The 14,034-nt window shown below is 39.2% G+C and overlaps 1 protein-coding gene across 2 annotated transcripts in view; it reads left to right on the forward strand.

Annotated features, from left to right (window-relative positions):
• fbl (pantothenate kinase 3 fbl) overlaps window positions 1-7,990 on the forward strand; it is a 30,467-nt gene extending 22,477 nt beyond the window's left edge. The window contains exons 5-11 of one of the 2 annotated variants that reach the window (XM_088269244.1): window positions 259-432; window positions 2,100-2,243; window positions 2,833-2,978; window positions 4,305-4,481; window positions 5,270-5,405; window positions 6,212-6,327; window positions 6,595-7,990. In XM_088269244.1, the coding sequence (XP_088125370.1) occupies window positions 259-432; window positions 2,100-2,243; window positions 2,833-2,978; window positions 4,305-4,481; window positions 5,270-5,405; window positions 6,212-6,327; window positions 6,595-6,730 (1,029 nt within the window). In that variant the 3' untranslated portion in view covers window positions 6,731-7,990. The remainder of the gene's footprint in view (window positions 1-258; window positions 433-2,099; window positions 2,244-2,832; window positions 2,979-4,304; window positions 4,482-5,269; window positions 5,406-6,211; window positions 6,328-6,594) is intronic. The other variant, XM_088269245.1, reaches the window with a different exon arrangement.
• Window positions 7,991-14,034: the final 6,044 nt, after the last annotated feature.

A 14,034-nucleotide genomic window follows, 5' to 3' on the forward strand; every position in this document is an offset into this window, starting at 1 on the left:
CCTACGGGGAAGCGGCGTGATGGTTAGTTAGTTAGTTATATAATCATGTATTACATAAAAGTGCTATAATATAAAGCCATTCATTTGCACCGACGGAAGTAAATCATTTGTGAAAAAATCGGGAATGAAATCACCGATACATGAATGTTCCTATGTGTGCCCTGCGTATCGCGCTTTGTAAGCACACGCGCATGTCGCAACGCGTGTGTTCACCTCCTCTTATTGGGCGAGTCTAACCGAACGCATTTTGTGCCGCAGATGGACAACGTTCGCGTGCGGGGCCGCCGCGGGACGCTGCACTTCATCCGCTTCCCGACCAGCGAGATGGGGGCCTTCCTGTCGCTGGCGCGCTCCAAGGGGATGGGGGCCCTGCTCACGTCGGTCTGCGCCACGGGCGGCGGGGCCTACAAGTTCGAAGGGGACTTTAAAAAGGTACAACTCGCCAAGAGATGATTTTTTTGATATGTTAAGTATGTCCAGATACTTTGTTCTTTTCAAATCGGGACTATCTTCAACTAGGACAAATGGATCCAGGCTGCAGGGCCCGCCACTGCAAAGTCTCGGTGCCCAAACTCTGCGCCCAAACTCTGCGCTCAAACTATGCGACCAAACCAGTGCTTACTATTTGTTATTTTATTATTATTTCATGTTTAAGACTTTTTGTATCTCTATAAGTGTAGTCCGCCTCCGCGGTGCAATGGTCAGCGTGTTTAGCTACCGTGCTGGAGGTCCCGGGTTCGATTCCAAGGGGGGTGAAAATAAATATTAGTGATTTTTACGCTGCAATATTTATTTAATATTACCCTGGACTGGTTCCTGAAGCGCAAGAGTGATCACCTTGCCTTCATGTAAGTAATGATCAAGATAACACTGCGTCAATTTGATACAGTGCCCTATGCACCATTGGGTGCGGATAAGGGTTATAAGTAAGTAACAATAAGTGTATTCATTAGTGTATTTTTATATTATACTGTATATCGCTCACTCCTTTCAAGAATGTCGTCTATCAAAAATCATAATTTTTCAGTTGTGCATGTTTTTAGTTTTTTTTTACTATATCCCAGCAAAATTGGCATATTTTTAACTTAATATTTACCCGCTACAGGGCAGAAAGTGTTGTTTTTGCATTTTGAAGAAAAGGTATTATTTAATTATTTTTTTAAATTAACTTCACATTTTTCAAGTTGAGAAAAAACCTTCAGGTACGTAAAAAGATCTGTTGCACAGTAAAAAGTTCAACAAGTGGCTTGGTATTTATTTTTAATACGTTTTATTATATTTTTAAACTTTAAAAACGATCTCCTGAAAAATCAAGTTTTTTGATTTATGACGTTGTTGAAAGGAGTGAGCGATATATATTATGCTAAAAGCATTAGCCGTTCAATAAATGATTAAATAAATAGTCATTATTTTGTATGTTTGAGGATCATTCAAAATGCACCCTATGCACCGTCGGATCCTGATTATATATATGTAATAAAATGCCTAGGTACCTACCTATACATTTTATTAAGTACTTACATATAGTACCTACATAAAACACATCTACCACCAGATGTCGCATGCGTCGCACTGAATAAAACAAAAGACATCCGATAGAAAAAATATAATATTCTGAACTGTCAGAATCAGATAGATAGATAGAAAAATATTATAAAGATAAATTAAGAATAAACTTTAATTATAAACTTTAGTTACAAAGCAACACATTGTTTATTTTATTATTATACACCCACTTTACATATTATTTACACCCGATTTACGAAGGAAAATATTACCACGTTATATATATATTCACAGCACGCTCGGCTACCGTTCTGGAGGTCCCGGGTTCGATTCCCAGGGGGGGGTCAAATAAATATAAGTGATTTTTTCACTGTAATATTTATTCAATATTACCCTGGACTGGTACCTGTAGCGGAGGGCTGATCGCCTTTCCTTCATGTGTAAACGATCAAGATAACACTGTGTTTATATGAGGCAGTGCCCTATGCACCATTGGAGTGCGGATAAGGGTTTATTATTATTTATTATATATATATATATTCGCCAAACTAAGAAAGTGTGTATGTATATTTTGTTTGTGTCCATTTTCTCAGGTTGTGAACATGCGGCTCTCCAAGTTGGACGAACTGGACGCGCTGATAGCCGGCATCCTGTACATAGACACCATCAGCCGCACCGAGTGCTACTATTACGCGCCGAGCAGCGATCCTGAGCCCGCGGTGACGCAGCCCACTCCGGTGAGTGCAGAACTTCCCCATACATCATATTTGCATTATTTATTGATTTGGCATTAACTTTGCGGAATGACATGATTATTTTATTAAAATTAAAACACTTGAAAATACCACTTTAATAATAATAAAACCCTTATCCGCACCCCAATGGTGCATAGGGCACTGCGTCATATAAACGCAGTGTTATCTTGATGGTTTACACATGAAGGATTGGTGATCAGCCCTCCGCTTCAGGTACCCAGTCCGAGGTAATATTGAATAAATATGACAGTGAAAAAATCACTTATATTTATTTTACCCCCCTTGGGAATCGAACCCAGGACCTCCAGAACGGTAGCTGAGCGTGCTGACCATTATACTACGGAGGCGGACCACTTTAATGAGTTTTATTTTATTTACGACTAGTTTCGAAAATGACAGATGTTTTCATCTTCTGGTACAAATTAAAACTAACGAACAATTTCCTCTCATTCTCTCCCCACATGATGGACCGATAGCTATGTGACCCTTTGTATTAAACACATTGACTCATTTTGCTAACCAAATTGATCCCTTTTGTGAGGCTCATTGACTCAAGCTTCTCGGCTTCCAGGGGAGCGAGGAAGCCCCGTCGCTGTACACCCGCCACCCGTACGACTTCTCCAGCCCCTATCCGTTCATCATCGTGAACATCGGCTCCGGAGTGTCCGTGCTGGCCGTGCGGGGGCCCAAGGACTATAGGCGCATCAGCGGTACAAGGTAAGGCCTCTGCCAATTCCCGGATCGGCGTCTTGTAGGGAAAAGATGCTTTTCTTGGGAATTATTCTATGTTCTTGCTATCTTTAAGTTTTTTTAGCTATATACATACATGTAATCTAATGTGCAAAGGCAAATAGCCGCAAGTTAAAAACAGTAGTTTTGAGATCAACGCGTTTATAGTTTTTTTTTTTTTTTTTATTCATTTAATATATTTACATTTTTATTTATAACATAATAACATTTGAATCATTTATACATATGTAGAACTTTTATATTTCGATTCGCTGTGCCCCTCCATAAAAGAGTCTGTGCTCTTGTGCTTAACTTCAAATGATGCTTTTTGCCAACACATGTATCAAATTAATACAATTTTGCGGCTATTTGGATAATGAATATCTCGGTAGAGGAAAAAGATGGAGCATCTCTGTGATTGTATATGATAGAGGCCGGGTATAAGAATGCTTTGGGCCGTGTTACGCCAAACAGTCGCAACTTGAGTTACGACTAGTTGCCTTTACACATTAGTACTGTATATATTCATTTAAAAAATTATAAACATAATTGACATATGTTTTTTTTTGCAGAGACCCACCAAGCCACCTTGTGTGTCTTGTCGGTGGAGTTCTTTTTACATAGGTTTTTTTGTTTTTATCTATTTGAATATACACACAAAAATAATAGTCTAATATACACACAAAAAAGAGTGATAAAAAACCATTTTACAATTTTCATAGAATTTACTCTTGATCGTTTACCCATTCCTGTATTTGCCGTTGTTCCATATTTCATTTTGACCTCTAACCTCCGTCGGCAACAAATTAAAAATGTTTGTAACGATATATTGCAGTGTTGGACTCCCATATTTACTGTTAATTCTTGGGACTATCAAACCTTCGTTGTGGGTAGATCGTGTATCATGGCTGTGTACTAGAAGATTTCTATATTTCTGTCTAGTAGATATAAAGGATATTATGAAACCTTGCCAAATATATACACCGTGTGGCGTTTGAGCTGCCGCTTACTCAGAAAACACACAGTTTAAATATTCAGGGATGTCTTGGGACTATCAAACCTTCGTTGTGTGTTAATGGTGTATCATGGTTGTGTACTAGAAGATTTTTTATATATTTGTCTAGTAGATATGAAGGATATTATGAAACCTTGCCAAATATATACACCGTGTGGCGTTTGAGCTGCCGCTTACTCAGAAAACACACAGTTTAAATATTCAAAGCTGTCTTGGGACTATCAAACCTTCGTTGTGGGTAAATCGTGTATCATGGCTGTGTACTAGAATAGTTGAATAGATGATTTTTCCTTTTTCAGTCTAGGCGGGGGCACCTTCCTAGGGCTCTGCTGCCTGCTGACGGGCTGCCGGACCTTCGAAGAGGCTACAGCGCTGGCGGCAGCGGGTGACAACACCCGCGTGGACAAACTCGTCCGTGACATATACGGCGGAGACTACGCGCGCTTCGGCCTGCCCGGGGACCTGGTGGCCAGCAGGTAACTTGTCATCACTCTTACACTTATTCTTCTACTAGCTCCATCCCAACTTATCGTCTTTGCAGACTGTCGGAGTCAGCTCTCCTCGTCCTCAGGCTGTAGGTCCTTCTGTCGTATACAACGTCACCTAGGCCATGCCTTGGGATCATGTTATCTCTCTGCAGCATCCATGAATTCTTTGGTCTTCCTCTAGATGCCTTTCTATGGCGATTGCCTGGTTCACAATATGATCAGGTTCTCTGCGCCCTATGTGCCCATACCACCTCCAATTGCCTTTCCCCTACCTTACTATTGATGCCTGTTACAGCCAGGCTTCAACGAATGCGTCAACTCTTTATCTGGTCTCCAAGGGACACTCCAGGTGACCACCTAAGCATTCAAATTTCAGCAGTTACTAGTTGCCTAGAGTTATGTCCGCCTCCGTAGTGTAATGGTCAGCACTCTCGGCTACCGTACTGGAGGTCCCGGGTTCATTTCCCAGGTGAGGGTCAAATAATTATAGGTGACTTTTTCACTCTAATATTTATTTAATATGACAGAACTTGCACCTGAAGCGGAAGGCTGCTCTATTTTTCTTTGTGTATTTAACGATGAAGATAACACTGCTTTTGTATGATGCAGTTCCCTATGCACCATCAGGTGCGGATAAGGGTTTGAAAAAGAGTTGAAGAAGAAAATTATGATGATTTTTTTTTCACGGAACGTGCTAAGCACATGTTCTCGTATCGTTACTGTCTATATCATGACGTGGAATTTCTCCTGATTTGGGTATTGTTGTTTCGTCGTAGCTTCGGGCAGATGAACTCCTCGGAGCGGCAGGCCTGCGTGTGCAAGGAGGATCTGGCCAGAGCCACCCTCGTCACCATCACCAACAACATCGGATCGATAGCGCGGCTGTGCGCGCTAAACGAGAGAATTGAAAGGGTAAACATATCTAAAATAAAGGGCTACCTTCAATCTATCAACATGTCGCTCACTCCTTTCAACAACGTCATATATCAATAAGCTTGATTTTTCAGGAGATCGTTTTTACAGTTTAAAATTATAATACAATGTATCGAAAATAAATATCAAGCCACTTATTGAACTTTTTACTGTGCAACAGATCTTTTTAGGTAAAACCTGAAGGTTTTTTTCTCCATTTGAAAAATATTTAGTATGTTTAAAAAAATAATTAAACAATACCTTTTCTTCGAAATGCAAAAACAACACTTTCTGCCCTGTAGCGGGTAAATATTGAGTTAAAAATATGCCGCTTTTTCTGGGATATAGTACATTTTCTAGGCATTCCGAAAACGTGCGAAAATTGACGATTTTTTATATTTATTTATTTAACGGCTAAAGCCTTTAACATCATACACATATACAGTATCTAATATAAAAATACACTAATGAATACACTAATAGAGAAACAAAAAGTCTTAAACATAAAATAATAATAAAATAACAAATAGTAAGCCCTGGTCACTACACGTCTCCTTCACACACTATCAGCGAGCAGCGAGAGAGAGTGAAACACAACGTTTACATTTATCCATTATAACATGGAGAAGAAATGCTGAGAGAGTACACACTTCAAGGTGGATAACAATATATTAAATAAATCTATACTATCAAAAGCATATATGACGTTCTTGAAAGGAGTGAGCGATGTATGGTTAGTCAGAGGGCTACCTTCAATCTGTATTGCCATGTTAATTTGAATTAAATTGGACTTTTTATTTCACCAGGTCGTGTTTTGCGGGAATTTCTTGCGAGTGAACCCTATAGCCATGCAACTGCTCGCCTACGCCATGGACTACTGGTCCAAGGGCACTCTGAAGGCGCTGTTCCTGGAGCACGAAGGGTCAGTAGCTCTTCGCCACTCGCGGGCCACGCGCACTCCTAACCCTTTCCACTCTGATCATTTTTTCTCATAACTGATGACACTACTTGATGTTTGATAATGTCCTGAGAAGACGAAACGCGTCACGTATTAACATATACATGAATAAGTGTAGAATTCAACCAAATAAACTTTGTTTAATTCTGGATATATTACCCAACAATTCAATGTGGAATTCTACAAACTGTCTGCAGTTACAATAAATAATTTATTATTAATGTTTCGCAGGTATTTTGGTGCCGTAGGCTGCCTGCTGAAGTTTGACGACCCGGAGCTGTGTGACGACGGAAGGGAGCCGCCCGAGGATGGTGCCGGCACCTCCGGGAGCGCCGCCCGGCAGCCCGACGGCGAGCGCATCAGCTGATGCAGCTAGCCCTACCTCCGCGCGCACCGCGTCACTGCATTGCCAGCGATCACCGCTGTCTTGTGTTGCCAGGAACTATAATCAGTGCCTTGTACGGTCAAAATTACAAGCATATTATATCAGCAGTCATACCAAGTGTCCTATATTGCTAATGTGGCTTGTGTTGTCAGCGACCACAACTGTCTTGCATTGCCAGCAGCTATAAACATTGCCCGGCATGGTCAAAATTACAAGCATATTATATCAGCAGTCATACCAAGTGTCCTATATTGCTAATGTGGCTTGTGTTGTCAGCGATCACCACTGTCTTGTATCGCCAGCAGCTATAATTAGTGCCCTCCATAAAACAACAAGCATAACATATCGCCAGCAATAACAAGTGACCTGGATTGCCAACGACAGCAAGTGTCTTGAATTTCTAGCAATAACAAGTGTCCCGTCTTGAATTTCCAGTGATAACAAGTGTCTTGTATTGCATCTCTGTTGCCAGCAAGTGCAATGAGATATCTCATATTGTCAGCGATAACAAATGTTCTAGATTGCAAATAACAGCGAGTGTCTTGAATTTGCAGCGATAACAAGTGTCCTGTATTGCCATACGCTTACTGCCAGCAACGAGAGTGTCTTGTATTGTCAGCAATAACAAGTGTCCTTTATCATCGGCGATAACAAGTGCCGCAAATCGACGGAAATAACAAATTATTTTGCTCCAACATCGAGTGACTGTTCGCGCCAGTGATATTGAAAGTTGTGAAAACAAACTTGATTTATGCTATGGCCAGTAAAAACAAACTATTACCTTTATATCCGCCGTAATATGGCCAGTGATATTGAAGAAAAGTACGCTGAGTTATTAGAAATAACATTTATGTACTGTTGTTAAAACAATATGTTGCTGTTTTGCCAGCAATAACACAAGTGTCCCGCATTGCTGGCGATAACAAGTGTCCTTTGTTGCCAGCAATAACACAAGTGTCCTGCATTGCTGGCGATAACAAGTGTCCTTTGTTGCCAGCAATAACACAAGTGTGCCGCATTCCAAACGACAACAAGTGTCCTTTATTGCCAGGAATAACACAGGTGCCGCAATGCTAGCTATAGCAGCTGTCCTTTATTGCCAGGAATAACACACGTGCCGCATTGCTAGCAATAACAAGTGTCCTTTATTGCCAGCAATAACATATTTGCCACACTGCTAGCGTTAACAAGTGTCCTTTATTGCCAGCAATAACATATTTGCCACACTGCTAGCGTTAACAAGTGTCCTTTATTGCCAGCAATAACATATTTGCCACATTGCTAGCAATAACAAGTGTCCTTTATTGCCAGCAATAACATATTTGCCACATTGCTAGCAATAACAAGTGTCCTTTATTGCCAGCAATAACATATTTGCCACATTGCTAGCAATAACAAGTGTCCTTTATTGCTAGCAATAACATATTTGTCACATTGCTAGCAATAACAAGTGTCCTTTATTGCCAGCAATAACATATTTGTCACATTGCTAGTAATAACAAGTGTCCTTTGTTGCCAGCAATAACACAAGCGTCCAGATTGCCAGCAATAACAGTGATAACAATAAACGTACTATATTGACAGCGATAACAATGTTATATCTGTCGGAAAGACGTACAACTACGTAATTTTCGCATTCATATATAGAAATTTAATTTCTTTCTTTTATTCTTTAATTTAGTATGCCATCTTTGTTATAGAGCATTCAAAATGCAAAGTTTTTTTTTGGGGAATTTTTACACCGTTTGACGCCTATTGAAGAAAGTCGCCGCGTTATAACACGAAGCAAATAACTAAAAGCACAACTGTCCTGATTTTTTTATAGACATCTCAACATAGACGAAGAAGAATATGGAATTCTGGGCGTTTACAGGGCTGTTATAGGCTGTCATAGACTTGTCACAGGCTGGTTAAGTGATCGCTTTACACGCGTGCAACATTCACCGTTCTGATGATCCCACAAGCCGTTGATCACTTAACACCAGCTATTGATGGGTCGTAAGCCCTGTCAATACCCTCCTTCTTCAAACCCTTACCCATACCCGATGGTGCATAGGGCACTGCGTCATATAAACGCAGTGTTATCTTGATCGTCAACACATAAAGGAAAGGTGATCAGCCCTCCGCTTCAGGTACCAGGTCCAGGGTGATATTGAATAAATATTAGAGTGAAAAATCACATTTATTTTTTTGACCCTCCTTCTCTGGGAATCGAACCCGGGACCTTCAGCACGGTAGGTAAACACGCTAACTATTACACCACGGAGGCGAACAAATAGTGAATGTCACACGCGTACAAAGTGATCACTTAAAACTAGCCTGCGACGGGTCGTAAGACTAAATCAATACCCAGACTTCCGTATTCTCCCTCATCTATTTGCAACATTTTGAATGTGTCCAAATACTTGTTCACAAATTAATTATCTCCGATTATAGGAGTTATTTTTTATTTTATTTTTTGACATCTCAACAAAGATGAAGAAGAATATGGAAGTCTGGGCATTTACGGGGCTGACAACCATCATAGGCTGGTTTAAGTGATCACTTTACACACGTTTAACATTCACCAATTCTACGCATTATTGACAACCACACTACTCAAATTCTTGGACGTTCTATATATATATATATGTACCAATTTTGAAACATTATTCTTGAATCACTAGAACTTCACTAGAGACATCTATTGGTGAGGTGAAAATATTATTCTTCATCTTCATCTTTGATGAGATGTCAAAAAATAATATGAAAAATAACTCCTATAATTGGAGATAATCCAGATTTGCGAACTAGTATTTGGACACACTCAAAATGTTGTATTAGATTAGTTTATGTTAGTTATATATAGAACTTCCAAGAATTTGAGTAGTGTGGTTGTCAATAATGGGTAGAATTGGTGAATGTTACACATGTGTAAAGTGATCACTCAAACTACCCTATGATGGTCGTAAGCCCTCTAAATGCCCAGACTTCCGTATTCCGTATGTTGACATGTCAGATATTTGATATTTGCGGTCAAAATGGCCGCTCGTCAGTTGACTTTTGACGTATCTTGAAGGTTCTAGCCTTCCGGGACCAGAGAATTAAACTTACTTCCTTATTTACAACTGGTAATTATCTTTAATTTATTTATTTGTATTTTTAAAAGGTCACAATTTTTTCAATTTAGTTTTTATTTATATTTAAAGGTATGATGTGAGATGTTTGTTCCTTCTCCCGCAGTCAGACACTGAGATGTAATTCATATATCGCTCACTCCTTTCAAGAACGTCATAAATCAAAAATCGTCAATTTTCAGTTGTGCATGTTTTCGGAATGCCCAGAAAATGTACTATATCCCAGCAAAAAAGGCATATTTTTAACTTAATATTTACCCGCTACAGGGCAGAAAGTGTTGTTTTTGCATTTTGAAGAAAAGATATTGTTTAATTATTTTTTTAAATATACTAAATATTTTTCAAATGGAGAAAAAACCTTTAGGTTTAACCTAAAAAGATCTGTTGCACAGTAAAAAGATCGATAAGTGGCTTGATATTTATTTTCAATACATTGTATTATATTTTAAACTTTAAAAATGTTCTCCTGAAAAATCAAGTATTTTGATTTATGACGTTCTTGAAAGGAGTGAGCGATATGTATACAATTGTCGGGTTGTGGTCCCCTGGTTAGTGTCGCTGACTCTTGAGTCAGAGTTTCTCGGTTCGAGCCCACTCTACCACAATTTGATACCTATTTCTTATAATGAGCCGCTTAGGCTCACAGACATAGTATGGAATTCAAGTATTTTTGTAAATAATAAAAACACTAATATATCTCTTCCCTTTTAAAAAATAATGGAATCCTTGAAATCCGAAAGTCCGGCAAAACTGGACCAGATTTTGAAGAAAAACGTTTGTAGGAAAACATTTAAAAAACACGCAAAGACTGAAGAACACATTTATTGTACATAATTAAAATGTAACTTTGTTTTATAACCGTATGTGTTTTCACAAAACATGCCCCATACGCGGCTGACATAAGCGTATGTGTCTTTACATTGCTCCAAGTTTCCAACCTCAGTTCAACTTGGAGGGATTTTTTCATGGTGTGGAACTTTGGATAAAATAATACGTCAATCCTTGGCCTTATGACATCTGTTGAAATATCTGACTAATAATTTGTAACATCACAAGGATAAATAAAAGAACAGATCCCTGATTTTTCTCGCGGTCTGTAATTAGTCTGCGCCAAAATCATGCCCTATATCTGTCTCACTCTCGACGCTACGCATCGCCAGTGGGTAAGAGTGACACACGATGCGTGCTTTGATTTATTTATGTTACGATCTTATTTGTTTATACTACGATATATTTCAAGAATAATGTGACACACGTGTATTATAGAGTACCGAAAAGGCACAATGAATCCCATTGAACGTTTTTGTTTAGGAAAATAAATCGTTTCTTAACTAAATACATGATAAAAGTAATCATTTAAAAAACGGCAAAATACCGCCGCGCACGGGCGTATCTCAGGAACAAAGTTAACGCGGTTATAAGTTATTAAGTTGTAATAAAATATTTATAGTGATTTTAAAACAAAGTTACATTTTAATTATAATTATGGAAAATCACAAAGTTAGTGCTTCAAATATAAATTAAAACATATTTATTATTACAAAAAATTATGGTATAAAGAGTGGCACAAAATAAATGACTAATTTTTGCGAACGGTGTCGTACGTCAATCATATTTAAAATTTGTAAACTACAGCCGCAGTATACAAACAGGTTGATAAAACGGGCACAAATGTGTGTCAACGCCAGCGGCAGCCACTTGACGGATATCATGTTTTCCAGAAAAAATTGTATAGGTCCAAATGAAGAGTTCCATCACTCAAAAACATTTGTTTTTTTGTATTTAGTAAAAAATTGATTCAAAAAACAAATTGTATGAATAATTTTGCCCCACGCTAAATCTACTTGCTACTGGCAAGTGAACAAAGCTGCAGCCATCTCAGGATGCCTGAAAAATGCTATATGGAAAAACCCTGAGATGAAGATCGGCAGCAGAATCAAGATATGCATAACTTGTGTCCGACCCATCATGACGTATGGAATCCAAAGTAGAGTGGACACCGCTGCCACAAAAAACGCGCTTAGAGTGTCAGAAATGAAGACTCTGAGAAGCATAACAGGCAAGAGTCTTCGAGATAGAATCAGAAATGGCAGGATCAGGGAAGTATGCGAGATCGAAGATGTCGTTAGGCGGGGAAGGCAACGAAGAAGACAATTGTATGCGCGTGTGAGGAGAATGGAACCATCCAGACTCCCAGACATCGCACTGTACGGCCAACCCCAGGCAGACCACCAAAGAGATGGGCCGATAGCTGGGAATCGACGTCGCAGGAGGCTAATCCCTCTTAAAAACAGGCCGCAAGGCCTATAATAAGAAGAAGAAGAAGAGAAGAAGCTAAATCTGTTTGTATACTGCAGCTGTCGAGTTCGCGAACGTCGAACGTGATTGACGTGCGACGCCGTTTGCAAAAATTATAGCATCTTCATAAATTTTGGGCAACCCTGTATAAAAGAATATGGAAGTCTACGTGGGTGTTGTATGATGTACGGATTATTGTACTTTACACAAGTGTATAATGTGATCACTTAAGACAGCCAGATGCCAGGTCGTAAGCCCCGGACGCTCAGACTTCCGTCGACTTTCATATAAAGAGGAATGATAAATCTTTCATATCAAGTTGATATGAAACACCTATAATGTCGATATGCGATCTCTCAGAAGAATGCGCGGCAAAACGATGTGTGATGGATGTTCGAATGGCGAAATAATGAAGGAATGCAAGGCTGGGATGAGCATTATCGATAAAATTAAGAAAGGCGTGTTGGGACGGTTTGGGCGTGTGGAACGAATGAATGAAGAGAGAACGGTGAAACAGATTTTTGAGGCGAATGTTGTTGGAAAAATGAGCAGAGGAAGACCGAGAAAAACTTGGCACGATCGGGTGTGCCAAATACTCGAAAGCGGTCAGGTTAGGAGTCGAAATAATCGGCGGGCATATATGAGGAGATGCACAAACGTGGAACATTGGTATTTACCTACTAAAACTTTATTTTTTTTTTTGTTTTTTTTTTTTTTTATTAATATAAAGTCTATGTTATATCTCCCTGAGTAAGAATGTAAATAATTTCAATTATTTATTATGACGTTATATTATTTAATTTATATTTTTTTAAGGTGATTAGTTTACTGTGAATAAAGCACTGTTAATTTTTTACATGTCTTGTTTTATTTTTTAAATGATATTTCTACTTTTGACCCCTTTCCTTACCTCATGGTGCACTGGGCACCGCTTTATATGAACCCGTTTTAGCTAGATTGTTAATTTTTCTATAAACGTATGGTGGTCAGTCTACGCTGTTTCTTGATTACAGAAAGCCTATGTGACAAAAATTGGGAAATTTTTAATCCCTTGGATCTTCTTCAAACCCTTATCCGCACCCTGAAGGTGCATAGGGCACTACGTCATATAAATGCAGTGGTATCTTGATCGTGCGCATGAAGGAAAGGTGATCAGCCCTCTGCTTCAGGTACCAGTCCAGGGTAATATTGAATAAATATTACAGTGAAAAAATAAATGATATTATTATAACCACCCTCTAGTAATCGAACTCTGACCTCCAGAACGGTATCTGAGCGAGTTGACCATTACACTATGGGGCTTTCGATACCCTATAAGGGTCCCCCCTTCAATAAATCGCTCAGATAGGAGCTATAAACCTTCGATTGAGAAGCTTTCTATAGCTCTTATAAGGGTCCCCCTTCAATAAATCCCTCAGAAAGAGCTATAAACCTTCGATTGAGAAGCTTTCTATAGCTCCTATAAGGGTCCCCCCTTCAATAAATCCCTCAGAAAGAGCTATAAACCTTCGATTGAGAAGCTTTCTATAGCTCCTATAGGGGTCCCCCCTTCAAAAAATCCCTCAGATAGGAGCTATAAACCTTCGATTGAGAAGCTTTCTATAGCTCCTATAAGGGTCCCCCCTTTAATAAATCGCTCAGATGGGAGCTATAAACCTTTTCTTGAGAAGCTTTCGACACTCTATAAGGGTCCCCTCTTCAATAAATCACTGAGATACGAGCTATAAATAAACCTTTGATTGAAAAGCTAAAGCTAAAAATAAACCTTTCGATACCTTCTATAAGGGTCCACCTTTAACATATCCCTCAGAAACGACCTGTAAACCTTCGATTGAGAAGTTTTCGATATCCTATAAGGGTCCCCCCTTCAAT

This window comes from Brachycentrus maculatus, unplaced genomic scaffold, assembly GCF_059751285.1.
Source record: "Brachycentrus maculatus isolate JH-2025_06_01 unplaced genomic scaffold, ASM5975128v1 h1tg000342l, whole genome shotgun sequence".
Lineage (NCBI taxonomy): Eukaryota > Metazoa > Arthropoda > Insecta > Trichoptera > Brachycentridae > Brachycentrus > Brachycentrus maculatus.